At 37.0% G+C, this 18037-nt stretch overlaps 1 protein-coding gene across 1 annotated transcript; it reads left to right on the top strand.

The window, feature by feature from the left end:
• Positions 1-13387: 13387 nt before the first annotated feature.
• On the top strand, positions 13388-14088 carry LOC128427396 (ferritin, heavy subunit-like). Its single transcript, XM_053414500.1, has one exon. It carries the CDS (start codon positions 13425-13427, stop codon positions 13956-13958), a length of 534 nt encoding a protein of 177 aa, XP_053270475.1. The 5' UTR covers positions 13388-13424; the 3' UTR covers positions 13959-14088.
• Positions 14089-18037: the final 3949 nt, after the last annotated feature.

Genomic DNA, 18037 nt, shown 5'->3' with positions numbered 1-18037 from the left:
TAATTTCTGAGACAGGCTGCTACAGTTGTCCTCAGGACCATCCTGACTGTACACTCACTCAGTATCAAGCATATTTACTGTATCATTTTGGAGAAATTCAGCCTTAAAGTTCATTATTTAGAATTGAAAAAAGCATTATGTTCAATACTTACCCTTCTGTAAAATCCCTTTATTCCATAATTTCTGAGACAGGCTGGTACAGTTGTCCTCAGGACCATCCTGCCTGTACACTCATTCAGTATCAAGCCTATTTACTGTATCATTTTGGAGAAATTCAGCCTTAAAGTTCATTATTTAGAATTGAAAAAAGCATTATGTTCAATATTTACCCTTCTGTAAAATCCCTTTTTTCCATAATTTCTGAGAGAGGCTGCTACAGTTGTCCTCAGGACCATCCAGACTGTTCACTCACTCAGTATCAAGCATATTTACTGTATCATTTTGGAGAAATTCAGCCTCAAAGTTCATTTATTTTGAATTGAAAAAGGCAAAGTTCCTTTTTTTTTGTTGAAAAAAGCATTATGTTCAATACTTACCCTTCTGTAAAATCCCTTTATTCCATAATTTCTGAGACAGGCTGCTACAGTTGTCCTCAGGACTATCCTGACTGTACACTCACTCAGTATCAAGCATATTTACTGTATCATTTTGGAGAAATTCAGCCTTAAAGTTCATTATTTAGAATTGAAAAAAGCATTATGTTCAATATTTACCCTTCTGTAAAATCCCTTTTTTCCATAATTTCTGAGAGAGGCTGCTACAGTTGTCCTCAGGACCATCCAGACTGTTCACTCACTCAGTATCAAGCATATTTACTGTATCATTTTGGAGAAATTCAGCCTCAAAGTTCATTTATTTTGAATTGAAAAAGGCAAAGTTCCTTTTTTTTTGTTGAAAAAAGCATTATGTTCAATACTTACCCTTCTGTAAAATCCCTTTATTCCATAATTTCTGAGACAGGCTGCTACAGTTGTCCTCAGGACCATCCTGACTGTACACTCACTCAGTATCAAGCATATTTACTGTATCATTTTGGAGAAATTCAGCCTTAAAGTTCATTATTTAGAATTGAAAAAAGCATTATGTTCAATACTTACCCTTCTGTAAAATCCCTTTATTCCATAATTTCTGAGACAGGCTGCTACAGTTGTCCTCCGGACCATCCAGACTGTTCACTCACTCAGTATCAAGCATATTTACTGTATCATTTTGGAGAAATTCAGCCTTAAAGTTCATTATTTAGAATTGAAAAAGGCATTATGTGCAAAATGTATCCTTCTGTTAAATCTCTTTGATCCATAATTTCTGACAAAGGTTGCTACACTTTGGCTAATCCTCACTCCATTCACCCATATGTAACTTAAATGCAATATTGTGTGTATTTCTTTCGTTCATTTTGGAGTAAATAAAAATTTCCATTTCCCTTGCTAATTTCCGTGTGCTCTCTCTGTCCTTGAACATCAGCAAGGTTTGCAAGGGGATGGAGGTGGGAGAAAATAATTGTTTATATACTTCTGTATGTATGATGTTTCATTTTCAATTGTGAAAACCAATAAATAAAGTGAAAAAATGAGTAGTATACCCTTTATTTATTGATTTATTGATTTAATATTTATGTATTTATTCATTTTTATATTGTAGAGTCCTCGTTTACAGAGGACAGGGAACTTCTCCTTCGTTTAACAACTTTTATTAACATTTACACGGACATGTGCACTACTCCTTTCAATTTCTCCTGTCTTCCCCAAACAGCCCCATCCTATTCGTCTAAACAATCACATGTCCCCCCCCCCGACCCCTTCAGTGACAGTCAGGATCTCAGAACACTCCTTAAACACAGTGTTTTACTGAATAACGTCAAACCCCCATATAAACATAAAACCCACATATAAACATAAAACCCAGTCCGTTACACTATATTTAATTTTTTTTTTAATTTAAATTTAATTAATTAATTAATTAAATTACTTTTTTATTTTATATTACAGTAGGTAACTTTACACTGAATAAGCGCATGGGCGGTATTATAACACCTGAATTGCTCTTCCAACGAGGTGGAGGAATGGCGCCCACACGAGGGTAAGTTGCCCTTGCAAATATTTCTTATGGCTACTTGGGCTCAAGTGACATGGGATGTTGACAGTATTAGTAGCTAAATAGCGCCATCCTATCCTTTTTTTTTACTATTTGTGACAGGCGGACCCCGCTAGTTTATAACTATTACACTGTGGTTATTATAAGGGAATTTAGTTATTTTCTGAATTTCTAAGTTTATAGGCTACAGCAGCCGACTATGCGCAGCCGGGCCTACAGAAACACTTCAAGAAATACAGCAGCATAACACAATATGTTTTTCTTTTGTTCACTTTAGAGTCTTTGTGTTCTCTACGTTTGGAAAGGTAAGCAAGCCCACTCCAGCCAAATGTAGGCCTACTTTTAATTAATACATTTAATTGTTTTCCCCTGGATTATATGTTGTTCATTTCATCCAAAGCCCAACAAACGGGTGTTTGGAGCAGGCACGGCGGCAGGATCTCAATTTCGGGTGAACCAGAGCAATTTTGGCCTATTCATTACAGATATTAAGTCAATGGCGCAGTATTTCACTGGGCGCATTATCAAGATAGTAATCTGTGTCTCTTTGGGCGGGTGCCCAACGCACACACACTGCCTAGACACACACAGAGCACCGCACCGCACATATGTAAACGATTACAAATAAACGTCATTTATGTTTTTCTCTCTTGTGCGAGATGACCCGGTGCATAAAGATAGTTAATGAAACGCGCGGCTCCCAGTCCCGGAGTCAGTGTGCGCGCGTGCGTGCGTGCGTGTGACAGCTGAGATTTGGATGTGTACAAGAGTCCAGATCATTAATTACATTAGATCCTGACCGATCACATGTGTGGAGATTAATGATCGGGGAGTAACAGATTACATGTAACGGCGTTCCGTATTTAGAATAAAAAACACGAGTAACGGTATTCCGTTATAGTTACAGTTTAAATTGGTGTATTTACTTTCTTTCCCGAGAGCCCCCGCTGACGGGGGCTACAGCGTCCCCTATAAATTAAAAACTTCTCAGGGCAGTTAGACAAGCACGAATATAAGTCATATGACATACATTAGTCGATTCAAGACAATTTTAATTTTAATTTCCCTAATTTCTGAGCTGTGGAAATTAATAAAGTTAAAAGAAATTGAAGAATGTTGACCCTTGGATGTCATTTTTCTTTAAATAGTATCAGTTGCAGGACAAAACGTACCACATTGTGTTTTGTGTATTTGCATAACTTATTCTCTGAAGACAGTAATGAGATCGCTCTCTAATGCAAGTGTTAACTAAAATCAGTGTCCCAGATAAATACGTTCAAATAGACAATTTTGAAGTAAGCTTAAAGTAATCCAAAAGTATTTAGAATACATTACTTTACTTGAGTAATCCAAGGGAATACATTACAGATAACATTTCAGGACATGTAATCTGTATCTGCATTTATTGATTTCTTTTAAGCACCGCGGTGCTGGACAGCTCCCGTTAACAGCTTCTTCAGTGTGATCTTAAGGCACTCCAAAGAAGCCAGTTAAGAACGCGCATGGGAAACATTCTTAAGAGTGCTCTTAAGTCCTTAAGTACAATCTTACTTGGGAAAATGACATATTGTCTTTGTTTTACAGTCCAGAAAACTTGAAAAAACTATTGAGGATATAGTGACTGTCATTGACAAGCGTCGTGCCTCAGGCCATGATGAGACTTTTTGGGGTGAAATCTGCCATGACCTTGGTATTACAAATTCCAACATAAACAGGACAAGGCTCAAAGATGGCTATCTTCGATATAAAAAGGTAATGGTTTCACATTCTCACTTTGACATTTCTAAAAGCCTGTGGACATGAACCTTTAAATAGTCAAATTCATAGTTCATATAGTGTCAACATTTTGTATTGTCATTATTTGTCCATAAATTTCTTAGAGAAAGAAAATGTTTATAAACTGAGAAACTAAGTTGACAAACCGCTGTGTTGCTTGGTCCAGACTCAGTAGGCAGAATGAGTAGCAATAGAACATAGCTTGATGTTACAACAGAACAATTTTCTTTACACACCCACTCAGCAAGTAACTTTACTTATTTATGACCTTTTTGTAATTAATTGCATAATTTGTGTGTTGAACGCTAAGCACAACCACAATGAAAGATAACTTATGCACATGTTGCATGTGAGTTTCCAGAGGCTCTAATATTTGGCACCACAAATGAAATCTGCCAGTAAAAATCCTATTGCCCCACTGTACTAGCTGTTTTCCAAGGTAATGTAATGTGTTATGACTGACTGTTTCATCTCTTTCTAGGAAAATGTGTCCGCTAGAGTGAACCTGCCCACACCTGTCCAGAGTCCTGCAAAAGAGACCACACCACCTGTGGAGGTAACATAAGAATTAAATCTTTCAGTAGTAAAGACAGAAATATGGAGATGGGTGTTATGATACATGAAAAATAATTGAGTGTCTTACATTATTTAACATTCAAAGTGCAGTAATATAAATTATCAGCCTTTAAAAGAATAACTCATATTTTAATTGTGTTTCATCGCTATTTGCAGATTGGATCCACAGTCGCCTTAGATGAAGAAAAATCATCAAGTGAAGAGTACTCAGTAGGCAGAGTGAGTAGCAATAGAACATAGATTGATGTTACAACAGAACAATTTGCTTTACACACCCACTCAGCAAGTAACTTTACTTATTTATGACCTTTTTGTAATTAATTGCATAATTTGTGTGTTGAACGCTAAGCAAGACCACAATGAAACATAACTTATGATATCATTTTTTAAATTTGGATAGATTCAATGGATTTCCAATCATTTTAAAATGTTTGACAGTATATACATGAACGCCTAATTTACATGGTTACAGGCACATGTTGCATGTGAGTTTCCAGATGCTCTAATATTTGGCATCACAAATGAAATCTGCCAGTAAAAATCCTATTGCCCTTGACTGTACTAGCTGTTTTCCAAGGTAATGTAATGTGTTATGACTGACTGTTTCATCTCTGTCTAGGCAAATGTGTCCGCTAGCGTGACCCTGCCCACACCTGGGCCAAATGTCCAGAGTCCTGCAAAAGAGACCACACCACTTGTGGAGGTAACACAAGAATTAAATCTTTCAGTAGTAAAGACAGAAATATGGAGATGGGTGTTATGATACATGAAAAATAATTGAGTGTCTTACATTATTTAACATTCAAAGTGCAGTAATATAAATTATCAGCCTTTAAAAGAATAACTCATATTTTAATTGTGTTTCATTGCTATTTGCAGATTGGATCCACAGTCGCTTCAGATGAAGAAAAATCATCTAGTGAAGAGTACTTCACCCATTCATTACCGCCGCCACCTTGTTTTTTCTTCATTGACCAGAAGGATTGGACCAAACTGCGCAAAAAACAACACTGCCGCAGATTCAAAACACTGAACTGGACCTCTGTAATGGCCAAAGGAATACGGAGTGTTCATCCTTACTGCAGTTTTGGATTTAAGTGCCACAGTGTCAAATCCATCGGCTCTAAAAGAAGTGGCCCAGTCTTCACATGTTCTGGCTACTGTACTTTTGATGACTGCCCTGTAGAGGTGGTAATAAAGGTTCAAGAAGAGTCGTGTCTGAAGGCTGAGGTCATCTTCAGTGGTGATTTGGTCTGCCACCGATGGGACCAAATAAAAAGACGGCCGGTGCGAGGTGAGGAAAGGGATGCCCTGTCCCATACCCTTTCAACCAAACTGCCGAGGACTGTCTTCTTGGAGAGCATTGAGAGGCTGGATGAAACTGTTGTGGCATCAGGGTGCAGGGACAACGTCCCTGCAACTGGTGTCATGAAAACAGTGTCATGGAGTAAGAAAAAACAAAAAAGAAGACACAACAATGAGATGATCAGCCTCCAGAAGATGGTGGCTGAAGAGGAGGCAGAGGCAGAAGGAAGGGTGATCCAGAACATCGGTCTTTACCCTAAAAGTGTGATGCTGTATTCTGTAAAAACACTTAATATTTTCTTTGACCGGTGCAAAGAAGATATTGTGTATTTAGATGCAACAGGCAGCATTGTACGGAAGGGAAAAGGAGAGACGTCACCCTTCTACGTCTATGAGTTGGTCGTGAGACACCCAACTAAAGGATCTTCCCCTCTCCCTGTGGCAACATTTATCACCAGTGACCACACCACAGCATCAGTCTCACATTTCTTAGGGTCAGTGGTCACAGCCTTAGTAAAACTTCATGGTCGACAAGCCAAATCAAGGCCAGTAATGTTAATTTGTGACGGGTCAGTGGTTCTGCTGCAGTCACTTGCGTATAATTTCTGTGGAGTGAGTCTTCAGGAACTACTCTGCAGATATTTTGCAGTTGTGACTGGACAAGCAACAAATGATGCCATAGGTCTACCAATACTCCACCGATGCTTGAGCCACATCATGAAAAATGCTAAGGGGCTTTGCAGAAAACAGTACGTGGTGTCTGTATATAAATATGCTTAAGATTTCAGACATAACAGCATTATGACATCTCTGATAATGTTTTTTTTTTAATTATCCTTTGTAGTGCCTCCAAACATTACCTCTTTACAATGTTTGTGTTTGGACTCATGACCCGAGCATCAACTCTTAAGGAACTGGAGGAAGTTGTCATCAGTGCTAACGTGGTCTTCTCCAGTTCTCACAGTGGTCAAAATGTTGAGAAACATTTTCAAAATCTACAAATGCTTCTGACCAAAGCAGGACCATGTGCTGAGGATACTTCAATCAAAGAGCAAGACTATGAGGTATCTTTTCCTTAACTGCAACTGTTACATTCTTGCTTTGGATTTAGGTTTTTGCTGTACCTGACTAAGAAATGTGTCATTTCAAACACATTTGGCTTTCTAAATTCAAGCTCTAAAGGGGACAACACTGGACACAGATACAGCTGTGAACAGCATAACTCAAAAGTGTATGATGTATACACAGCTGGTTTTAAAAAACATGCTCCACGACACTCCATTCCTCAGCTGTTTGGGTCAGACTCTTGCAGTGTGCGGACCCAGCATTATGTCTAACTTGTGGAGGGGAGAGAGCTGTCAACTACAGTTATATACTTAGGGGGTCATTAGGGCCTCATACAACCACACTTAAAAACTTAACTATCCCTTTAAAGCTTTGTTCTTTTTTTTTACTTCTTTGCTAAACTAAACTCTTGTGTAGGCATGCATAAAAGTTTTATGTTTCATCTGTGATGTGTGAAAAACATTTTTCCACACACTCTGCCAGCCACTGTAGTGTCACCTGCCCTGCACACACTCTTTCTTAAACAATCTTATAGATTAGTTAATTTTTTTTCTAGAACGATGTTGGAACAACGCCTTTCACGCAGCATTTTGAAGAAGTCATTAAGACGGAAGTATGTGACCAGGAAGGTGATTCAAACATCTACTTCTGTCCAACCTTCATCCCGACATTGATGAAGTACTTTTTACCTCAGGCTGGCCTATGGTCTGGCTTACTCCTGGGTTAGTCCTGTTTAATTGTTTTTATTAATCTATATGCTTATTTTAATATATTTAAGTAAATTAAATAAAAAATTTATGTTCCATCTTCTCCCAGGTGATCTAGGTCGTCATGGATCAGGCCCAGTATATGACAGTCTGACTAAAAAGTACAGTAGAGCTGCCTGTAAATCACAACAGGTACAATAAAGCTGATCATCTGTTAATGAAACTGAATATTACTTGCACATTTTCATGCTGGATATTACACATGATAAAATAAACCAAATGAATGAAGACATTTCGATTTGATGCAATGTTTATGTTGAACCCTAGAATTACACTCTGGACAACAAAACGCAGGGAATAATGGAAAAAAGCCAATGGGACCTCAAACACATCCGTTTCCAACGCAAAAAAATTACCAGACTCGATGACTTTGTGGACACCTACAAAGTCACACTCAAGGCCCTATTGAGGGAGTATGCTGACTCCCAGAGGAGAAAGAAAAAGGTAAGAAGTGCATATGCTGATCATAAATACTTCAATTACTAGTATTTTAGAAATGTGTGATTGTGCACCAGCCATTGCTATCCCAATTTCTAATTAAAGTAACCCCACCCTCATGCCAAACAACCACACAAAAAGTACAATCCACAAAATGTAATGCTTACACTATGGCTACAATAATCAAAATCAAGATAATTTTCCATTCAAAGTCACATGAAAAATAAGTAAAAAATGTTTGTAGTTAAATCTAATAATGTAGCATTGAACAATGCTAAATTGTGCTTCAAGAATACTACTATTAAATTAATTTGATATTGACAATATTTTGTTGATTTACTTTAGACACATCGGGTGGACGTGGAACGCTGGAAGAGCAGGAAACAGAGAAAACGAGGGCTGTATGTGTCTCGACTGAACACACCTTTTGTTTATAAACAACAGAAGAAGAAGGTAAGTGTTTTTGAGAGATTCATTGGAATTTCACAAGTGGATGCAGAATATGGTCATATTCCACTGTACAATAACACAATACCATACACAGTCCTGTATATTTATCTATATTCATCCTCCATACAGTTCTCTACATTTATTTTATCTGATCCTATTTCACTTGAATCTTACTTTATATATTTAGTTAGAGTTTACTGCTTACTGTTAAGAGTTTATTGTTTTACTGTTTACTTATATATATATTTAGCTAAGAGTCTATTGTTTATCTTATATTGTATTTTTGTATACCTCCTTTGTTTTGTATACAAGTGTCTGTATGCTCCTGGAAATTCAATTTCCTTGAGGGAGTCATCCCAAAGTGATCAATAAAGTGCGGTCTAAGTCTAAGAATAATGTACTGTGTCTGTCTATTTTAGAGAACATTGGCCAAAAAACCATCTAAAGCATCTGAAGATCATTCTCCATCACAGGCTCCATCACAGGTAATTTATTGAGGCAAAATGCTACAAATTGCAAGCAAAACAAACAAAGTAGAAATCAAAAACTTGATTTTACATGTTCTGATTTTAGATAAAAATGTATAAATGCATAAAGTGAAAGGGTTAATTTCCATTGCTTGCAATATGTACTTGAAATATTTCTATAACACTACTATTTCTATCCCTAGAGTCCACAAAGCAGCATACAAGCTCCACCAGCATCACTCAGTGATGATCTTCAATCACAGGTATGTCCAACATAGCGTAATTGTCAAATGTTATATTTCTTAATTATATTTTATATATTTTATTAAATTAACTCTAGGATGAAAAAAAAATTGGTTAATTGTTGCCGATTTAATATTCCAATTGATGTATATAATCCCTGATAATATTGTTATGTTGATTAATGATGTATCGCTGTGGCTTCAGGTGTTTATTAGTTATGTCACGGCAGTGTAGTGAGCGTGCCAATGCGTCCATTAAGGGATCGTCACACATTTATTTGTCTCGCCTTCCGTGTACACTATGCCAGCGACATAGATGTGGGCCTTTCTGAGCCAAGAGGTTGCTTTTTGTTAACAGTCTCTTAAAGTCCTTTAAGTTTATAAACACTCAAATCTTATCATTTATTCATCTTTTACTTTTTATCATTATATATCCTTATTATTGCATTGTGTAATTTAAGCAAGTCTGTTTATGTTTATTATTAATATTGCATATGATTAATATGCAAATTTCTGTTGATTCCTTATTGTAGTAACCACAGACAATATCAACAGAAGAGTTTATTCGGCAATAAATGAGGGGCATCTCAATGAGAGTGTGTGTGAACTGGACTCATTAACCCTTCACCATCCTTCCCCTTCTTACAGGACAACCTCTGTCTATTATTAATAGGTTTCAAGTTTGGTATTCTGTAAGCCAGCACCTGTTTTATACCCACTATAAAAAAAAGTCATAGCTTTTTATGATTTGCAGGTCACAGAACTGTGGGGAAAAAGGGACACAGAAGTGGTCGTTTCTGTGGTGCCCTCTCAATTAGGGAACAACTATGTTATCCACCACAGTGAGTTCAACACTCTAAGACCTCACCAGTGGCTTGTAGGCGAGGTAAGTAGATTCATTAAAAGAACAGAACCACTTATCATACAGACATAAAAACTATGAAAGATGCAGTCAGCGATGATCGAGCAGACTATTACAGTACAAGCAGTTTGAACAATGTGTGATAGTGAGTCAAATATCATTGAAGAACAGCTCCATTAGCCACAACAATTGATATAAGTATGTGATTTAAATGTTTTTTGTTGACTTTGTGTTATACATAACAGAGAAGATGAACAGTAATCCATAAGGATCATATTTTCAGCATTTTAACTAAATGTATGACTTCACAACACTTTGTGTGTGTTCATAAAATATTCTCTGAAGGTCATCGAGTCCCTACTTCACCACACTGCCAGGAAACTGAATTTGGGAAGCACCATTTACGTTCTAAGCCATTATGTGGCTGGTGTGATCCTCTTTGGTAAGAGGGAAGAAGTTAGGAGACAGCCTATGTCAAAGGTAATATTTTTGTCAGGTACAAAAACAAAGTAGAATAGTATGTCAATTGTTTACAAGTTAGCTGTGTGTGTGTGTGTGTGTGTGTGTGTGTGTGTGTGTGTGTGTGTGTGTGTGTGTGTGTGTGTGTGTGTGTGTGTGTGTGTGTGTGTGTGTGTGGTGGGTGGGTGGTTGGGTGTGAATTAAGAGTAATCAGATAAAAACAATATTCCATTGAGCCTTTCAGTCAGTCATTAATTTATTTGTAGTTGCAATGACATATCTATCTATAAATTACAGGAACACACACACATACACGCGCTCATGCTTGCACGCTCCAGATTCTGGGAGATTGGATCTCATTTACGGGCGTCAGGGAGCCGCTATCAATACGTGGGATAGTTTGGATGTCTGACTTTGTAGTAAAAACACACGCAAAACAGATGTTGCACAGTCAAAGCACTAGTAAAATTAAATAACTAATTTTGTGTTTTGTTACAGACCGACTTTGACAACTATAAGGCCATTGTGTCCTTTATTAACATTGGCAATGTACACTGGAAGTTTCTGGTAAGTTGTTACTTAATACATCACAACTGCCTTCAATTCTCTGTATGTCATTACTAACTTCTAAATGATATTTCATATTTTCTCTTTTGGTTACAGTACATCAGTGCTGCAGATAGTACTGTCTATGTTGTTGATCCCGCACGCAGTGCTATCGAGCAGGCAGACTCAGACAACGCAGCAAAAAGATTGCGGTAATTAAGCAGATCTATCTGAACAGTGTGACTGAAGCAATTTCAAAACTGAATATTTCTTATATGTTTGCAAGATGTGTTTTCTTTAAATTAAAATATTTAAGTATGGATGCTATGTTGTGAATCATGCTTGCAGTAATCTGTTAAACAACATGTTAGAGGCAGCTTTACAAAACAGAAATGGGTAACAAGCAGAATTTATGCATAAGGCTGAACATAGGCAATATGGCAGAAAATACTTGTTCAATGTCCCACACATTAACAATGTCACCCATGCTAAACACCTAAAACAGTTAGAAGAGACTTGTGACCACTTAAAGACATCATTACCAACATATAATTTTTTTCAATCAAACTTGTTAACACCATTAGCCGAACAAGTGTTACATTATTTGTAATTCTGACCCCAAAATATTGGCCAAACAACCCCCTTTTTCTTTACTACGACATACATTGTTTTCTTGGGTGAATAATGTGTACATATTCCTTACATTAACCACTTTAAAAAAAATGTCCTTTCACAGTGAGTACTTCAACATGAGGAGGATCTGTCTGGGAAAAACTGACTGGGTCAATGTTAAGTGGAAAGGCGGTGTTCTGGAACACCCATTTCAGAGAGACGGGAGTAGCTGCGGTGTAATTGTCATCAAAGTAATACGAATATTTCTTGAAACATCAGCTTTATCTAAATGATCTACATTCATTAAGAATTTGGATCAATTTCTGTTTTATTGCAATTCCACGTCCTTTATTTTGCTAACTAGGAAACTTATGCAAACAGATGCTTTCTTGTGTGTTTAGATGGCAAAGGCAGTCATGGAGGCTTTTCCAAAAAAAGCAGAAATGTCATTTGGGACAGCTCCAAGATTGATGGCAGATGAGAGAAAACACCTGGCTCTCGAGCTCCTGGAAGCCTCAGGTGTGTAACAACTTATCTTAAATCTACAGTGACACGGTATTACAGAAAACACTTTGTAAACATATTCTGTATACACTAAAACAAGTCAATCATTATTTTATTTATTATAAGTACAATTGTTAATGGTGGCAGTAGTGGTAAATCTAATATTTTCAACTTTATGTTAGTGTTTAACACAGAGACCAGCTGTGCCATGTGCTCAGCAGTCAAACCACCAATTAAAGGGCCTGACTTAACAAACTGGGTAAGTTGTTTAAAAAAAAAAATCTGCACATTTTGTATGCCTTGTTTTAAAGTGGATGACAGCAAGCAAGAGCCGAAAAGGATGAGAAATGACGACAGACAATCATCTGTGCTAGGATAACCTGAGGTTCACTCCTCAGACATAGGGATATGCATGTTTTCCTATCAAGAATTCCAAAAAGAAAGTGTGCATTAGATTGAGATTTCAACAATGACAACATTTTGATCAGGAGAATAATCAAATGAAGATAGTCATCAAAAGGTTGTAGAACAGAACATAATTACTTAGTGATTTCCATGAAGAAAGCAAAAACAACGGCTAAGTCAACCCTGTAATTTAATGTCATTCACATTTATAATGTCCTGTTTTACATGGTGGAAATGCATTTCTACACACATCAACCAAAATATCACACTGTGAAGCCATCACCATTTCTAGAGAAAGATCTACAAGTATAAAAAAATGTATCTGTATTAAGTGTTTCAAAGAAGCAATATTAGCTCAAAATATTACTTTGGGGATCATGGTTATCTGGTGTCCATCATGGCTAGATATCAAAGTTTATTCTTGCATGTGCTTAATTTGCCCTTTTACAGATTCAGTGTGACACCTGTTGCAGGTGGTTCCATGTCGAGTGCATCGACATGGACTCAGAAACATTTCAGCAGGCAGAGAAAAGTGAATGGTATTGTGTTATTTGTGAAAAATGAATAAACGAGTCGACTCCTTGCTAGCGGACAGTGAAGGTTACCTGCTTCAACAGTGCTTGAACGGAAACCTCTCATCTGTCTCCCACCACCTCGGCTCAGGACTTCTCCATCCGATCAATCATCCATCCTCCTCAATCATCTCACCCGAAACAAAACATCCAACATCCACCTCCGAGGAAACACCGTCCAAAAACAGCTAGCCCGACAGCTAGCTAACAGTTTGTTGTGCTAACGACACGAGACGCTACGTTTCAACCTCCAACACAGGACAACAACAACCAACGTTCGAACCATGTCTTCCCAAGTGAGACAGAACTTCCATCAGGACTGCGAGGCTGCAATCAACAGGCAGATCAACCTGGAGCTGTACGCCTCCTACGTCTACCTGTCCATGGGTTACTTCTTTGACCGGGATGACCAAGCATTGCACAACTTTGCTAAGTTCTTCCGTCATCAGTCGCTGGAGGAGCGTGAGCAAGCTGAGAAGCTAATGAAACAACAGAACCAGAGGGGGGGACGGATCTTCCTCCAAGATATCAGGAAACCAGAGAGAGACGAGTGGGGCAGTGGGATCGAGGCTCTTGAATGTGCCCTGCAGCTGGAGAAGAGCGTGAACCAGTCACTGCTGGAACTGCACAAGCTCTGCGCTGATCACAATGACCCACATATGTGTGATTTCATCGAGACGCACTACCTGGACGAGCAGGTGAAGTCCATCAAAGAGCTTGGAGACTGGGTGACCAACCTGCGTCGCATGGGAGCTCCAAGCAATGGCATGGCCGAATACTTGTTTGACAAACACACCATGGGCAAAGAAAGCAGCTAGATCCCTGCATAGTTCCTTCACAGACGCCTCTTTATATGTATATTTGTATCATGCGTCTAAGTATTTTAAACAATATTAAGGCGTCTGCATGATAGTGGCTTGTCATTTGGAACCTGTTATATTCTTCTTTACATCGCCGTTTCCTGTAATCTTAACATCTATGACACGCCTGAGTGCTATTCCATTCCAATCGTCTCTCATATCTTGCTCTCTCTCGTTTAGCTGCATTCTTGTCATTACTATGTGTTTGCTGAGTTTTATGCCAAGAACTGTTGAAAAATTGAGCCCTCTGGATTCTGAAAAAAAAAAAAAAAAAAAAAAAAAAGAATAAACAACTTCAACAATGATCTCAGACTATATCTACAGTCTATATTCATCCTGCTCCCACATCCACATTTTACTAGAGAATGATGTTATTTGTTCCACAAATGTGGAGCTGAGACATGGAGGGTTTGTAATGATGTTTTCAGTTTTCAACTGAGTTTAGTTTTTCCTCTGTGCTTGGAGTTTAAACCTCTTGATTTGTTCAGCTTCATTCTTATTTTGAACAAATAAACAAAACTGATATTTAAAAAAAATAATAAAGAATCTCCCTTTACAAAGCAAAAATTTGAACTTTGAGGCTGAATTTCTCCAAAATGATACAGTAAATATGCTTGATACTGAGTGAGTGTACAGTCAGGATGGTCCTGAGGACAACTGTAGCAGCCTCTCTCAGAAATTATGGAAAAAAGGGATTTTACAGAAGGGTAAATATTGAACATAATGCTTTTTTCAATTCTAAATAATGAACTTTAAGGCTGAATTTCTCCAAAATGATACAGTAAATATGCTTGATACTGAGTGAGTGTACAGTCAGGATGGTCCTGAGGACAACTGTAGCAGCCTGTCTCAGAAATTATGGAATAAAGGGATTTTACAGAAGGGTAAGTATTGAACATAATGCTTTTTTCAACAAAAAAAAAGGAACTTTGCCTTTTTCAATTCAAAATAAATGAACTTTGAGGCTGAATTTCTCCAAAATGATACAGTAAATATGCTTGATACTGAGTGAGTGTACAGTCAGGATGGTCCTGAGGACAACTGTAGCAGCCTGTCTCAGAAATTATGGAATAAAGGGATTTTACAGAAGGGTAAGTATTGAACATAATGCTTTTTTCAACAAAAAAAAAGGAACTTTGCCTTTTTCAATTCAAAATAAATGAACTTTGAGGCTGAATTTCTCCAAAATGATACAGTAAATATGCTTGATACTGAGTGAGTGTACAGTCAGGATGGTCCTGAGGACAACTGTAGCAGCCTGTCTCAGAAATTATGGAATAAAGGGATTTTACAGAAGGGTAAGTATTGAACATAATGCTTTTTTCAACAAAAAAAAAGGAACTTTGCCTTTTTCAATTCAAAATAAATGAACTTTGAGGCTGAATTTCTCCAAAATGATACAGTAAATATGCTTGATACTGAGTGAGTGAACAGTCTGGATGGTCCTGAGGACAACTGTAGCAGCCTCTCTCAGAAATTATGGAAAAAAGGGATTTTACAGAAGGGTAAATATTGAACATAATGCTTTTTTCAATTCTAAATAATGAACTTTAAGGCTGAATTTCTCCAAAATGATACAGTAAATATGCTTGATACTGAGTGAGTGTACAGTCAGGATAGTCCTGAGGACAACTGTAGCAGCCTGTCTCAGAAATTATGGAATAAAGGGATTTTACAGAAGGGTAAGTATTGAACATAATGCTTTTTTCAACAAAAAAAAAGGAACTTTGCCTTTTTCAATTCAAAATAAATGAACTTTGAGGCTGAATTTCTCCAAAATGATACAGTAAATATGCTTGATACTGAGTGAGTGAACAGTCTGGATGGTCCTGAGGACAACTGTAGCAGCCTCTCTCAGAAATTATGGAAAAAAGGGATTTTACAGAAGGGTAAATATTGAACATAATGCTTTTTTCAATTCTAAATAATGAACTTTAAGGCTGAATTTCTCCAAAATGATACAGTAAATATGCTTGATACTGAGTGAGTGTACAGTCAGGATGGTCCTGAGGACAACTGTAGCAGCCTGTCTCAGAAATTATGGAATAAAGGGATTTTACAGAAGGGTAAGTATTGAACATAATGCTTTTTTCAACAAAAAAAAAGGAACTTTGCCTTTTTCAATTCAAAATAAATGAACTTTGAGGCTGAATTTCTCCAAAATGATACAGTAAATATGCTTGATACTGAGTGAGTGTACAGTCAGGATGGTCCTGAGGACAACTGTAGCAGCCTGTCTCAGAAATTATGGAATAAAGGGATTTTACAGAAGGGTAAGTATTGAACATAATGCTTTTTTCAACAAAAAAAAAGGAACTTTGCCTTTTTCAATTCAAAATAAATGAACTTTGAGGCTGAATTTCTCCAAAATGATACAGTAAATATGCTTGATACTGAGTGAGTGAACAGTCTGGATGGTCCTGAGGACAACTGTAGCAGCCTCTCTCAGAAATTATGGAAAAAAGGGATTTTACAGAAGGGTAAATATTGAACATAATGCTTTTTTCAATTCTAAATAATGAACTTTAAGGCTGAATTTCTCCAAAATGATACAGTAAATATGCTTGATACTGAGTGAGTGTACAGTCAGGATGGTCCTGAGGACAACTGTAGCAGCCTGTCTCAGAAATTATGGAATAAAGGGATTTTACAGAAGGGTAAGTATTGAACATAATGCTTTTTTCAACAAAAAAAAAGGAACTTTGCCTTTTTCAATTCAAAATAAATGAACTTTGAGGCTGAATTTCTCCAAAATGATACAGTAAATATGCTTGATACTGAGTGAGTGTACAGTCAGGATGGTCCTGAGGACAACTGTAGCAGCCTGTCTCAGAAATTATGGAATAAAGGGATTTTACAGAAGGGTAAGTATTGAACATAATGCTTTTTTCAACAAAAAAAAAGGAACTTTGCCTTTTTCAATTCAAAATAAATGAACTTTGAGGCTGAATTTCTCCAAAATGATACAGTAAATATGCTTGATACTGAGTGAGTGAACAGTCTGGATGGTCCTGAGGACAACTGTAGCAGCCTCTCTCAGAAATTATGGAAAAAAGGGATTTTACAGAAGGGTAAATATTGAACATAATGCTTTTTTCAATTCTAAATAATGAACTTTAAGGCTGAATTTCTCCAAAATGATACAGTAAATATGCTTGATACTGAGTGAGTGTACAGTCAGGATAGTCCTGAGGACAACTGTAGCAGCCTGTCTCAGAAATTATGGAATAAAGGGATTTTACAGAAGGGTAAGTATTGAACATAATGCTTTTTTCAACAAAAAAAAAGGAACTTTGCCTTTTTCAATTCAAAATAAATGAACTTTGAGGCTGAATTTCTCCAAAATGATACAGTAAATATGCTTGATACTGAGTGAGTGAACAGTCTGGATGGTCCTGAGGACAACTGTAGCAGCCTCTCTCAGAAATTATGGAAAAAAGGGATTTTACAGAAGGGTAAATATTGAACATAATGCTTTTTTCAATTCTAAATAATGAACTTTAAGGCTGAATTTCTCCAAAATGATACAGTAAATAGGCTTGATACTGAATGAGTGTACAGGCAGGATGGTCCTGAGGACAACTGTACCAGCCTGTCTCAGAAATTATGGAATAAAGGGATTTTACAGAAGGGTAAGTATTGAACATAATGCTTTTTTCAATTCTAAATAATGAACTTTAAGGCTGAATTTCTCCAAAATGATACAGTAAATATGCTTGATACTGAGTGAGTGTACAGTCAGGATGGTCCTGAGGACAACTGTAGCAGCCTGTCTCAGAAATTATGGAATAAAGGGATTTTACAGAAGGGTAAGTATTGAACATAATGCTTTTTTCAACAAAAAAAAAGGAACTTTGCCTTTTTCAATTCAAAATAAATGAACTTTGAGGCTGCCTTTTTCAATTCAAAATAATCAGAATCAGAATCAGAATCAGAATTATTTTATTTGCCAAGTATATTTGCACAAACAGGAAATTGCCTTGGTGTCATTGGTGCACTTTAACTTAAAACAACAATATAAAAACAACAATATATAA

Source organism: Pleuronectes platessa, chromosome 21 (genome assembly GCF_947347685.1).
Source record: "Pleuronectes platessa chromosome 21, fPlePla1.1, whole genome shotgun sequence".
Lineage (NCBI taxonomy): Eukaryota > Metazoa > Chordata > Actinopteri > Pleuronectiformes > Pleuronectidae > Pleuronectes > Pleuronectes platessa.
This window is presented reverse-complemented; position numbering and strand designations above follow the sequence as displayed.

Excerpts from the sequence above, each read along its gene's own strand:
- LOC128427396 (XM_053414500.1), top strand. The coding sequence starts at position 13,425 with ATGTCTTCCCAAGTGAGACAGAACTTCCATCAGGACTGCGAGGCTGCA.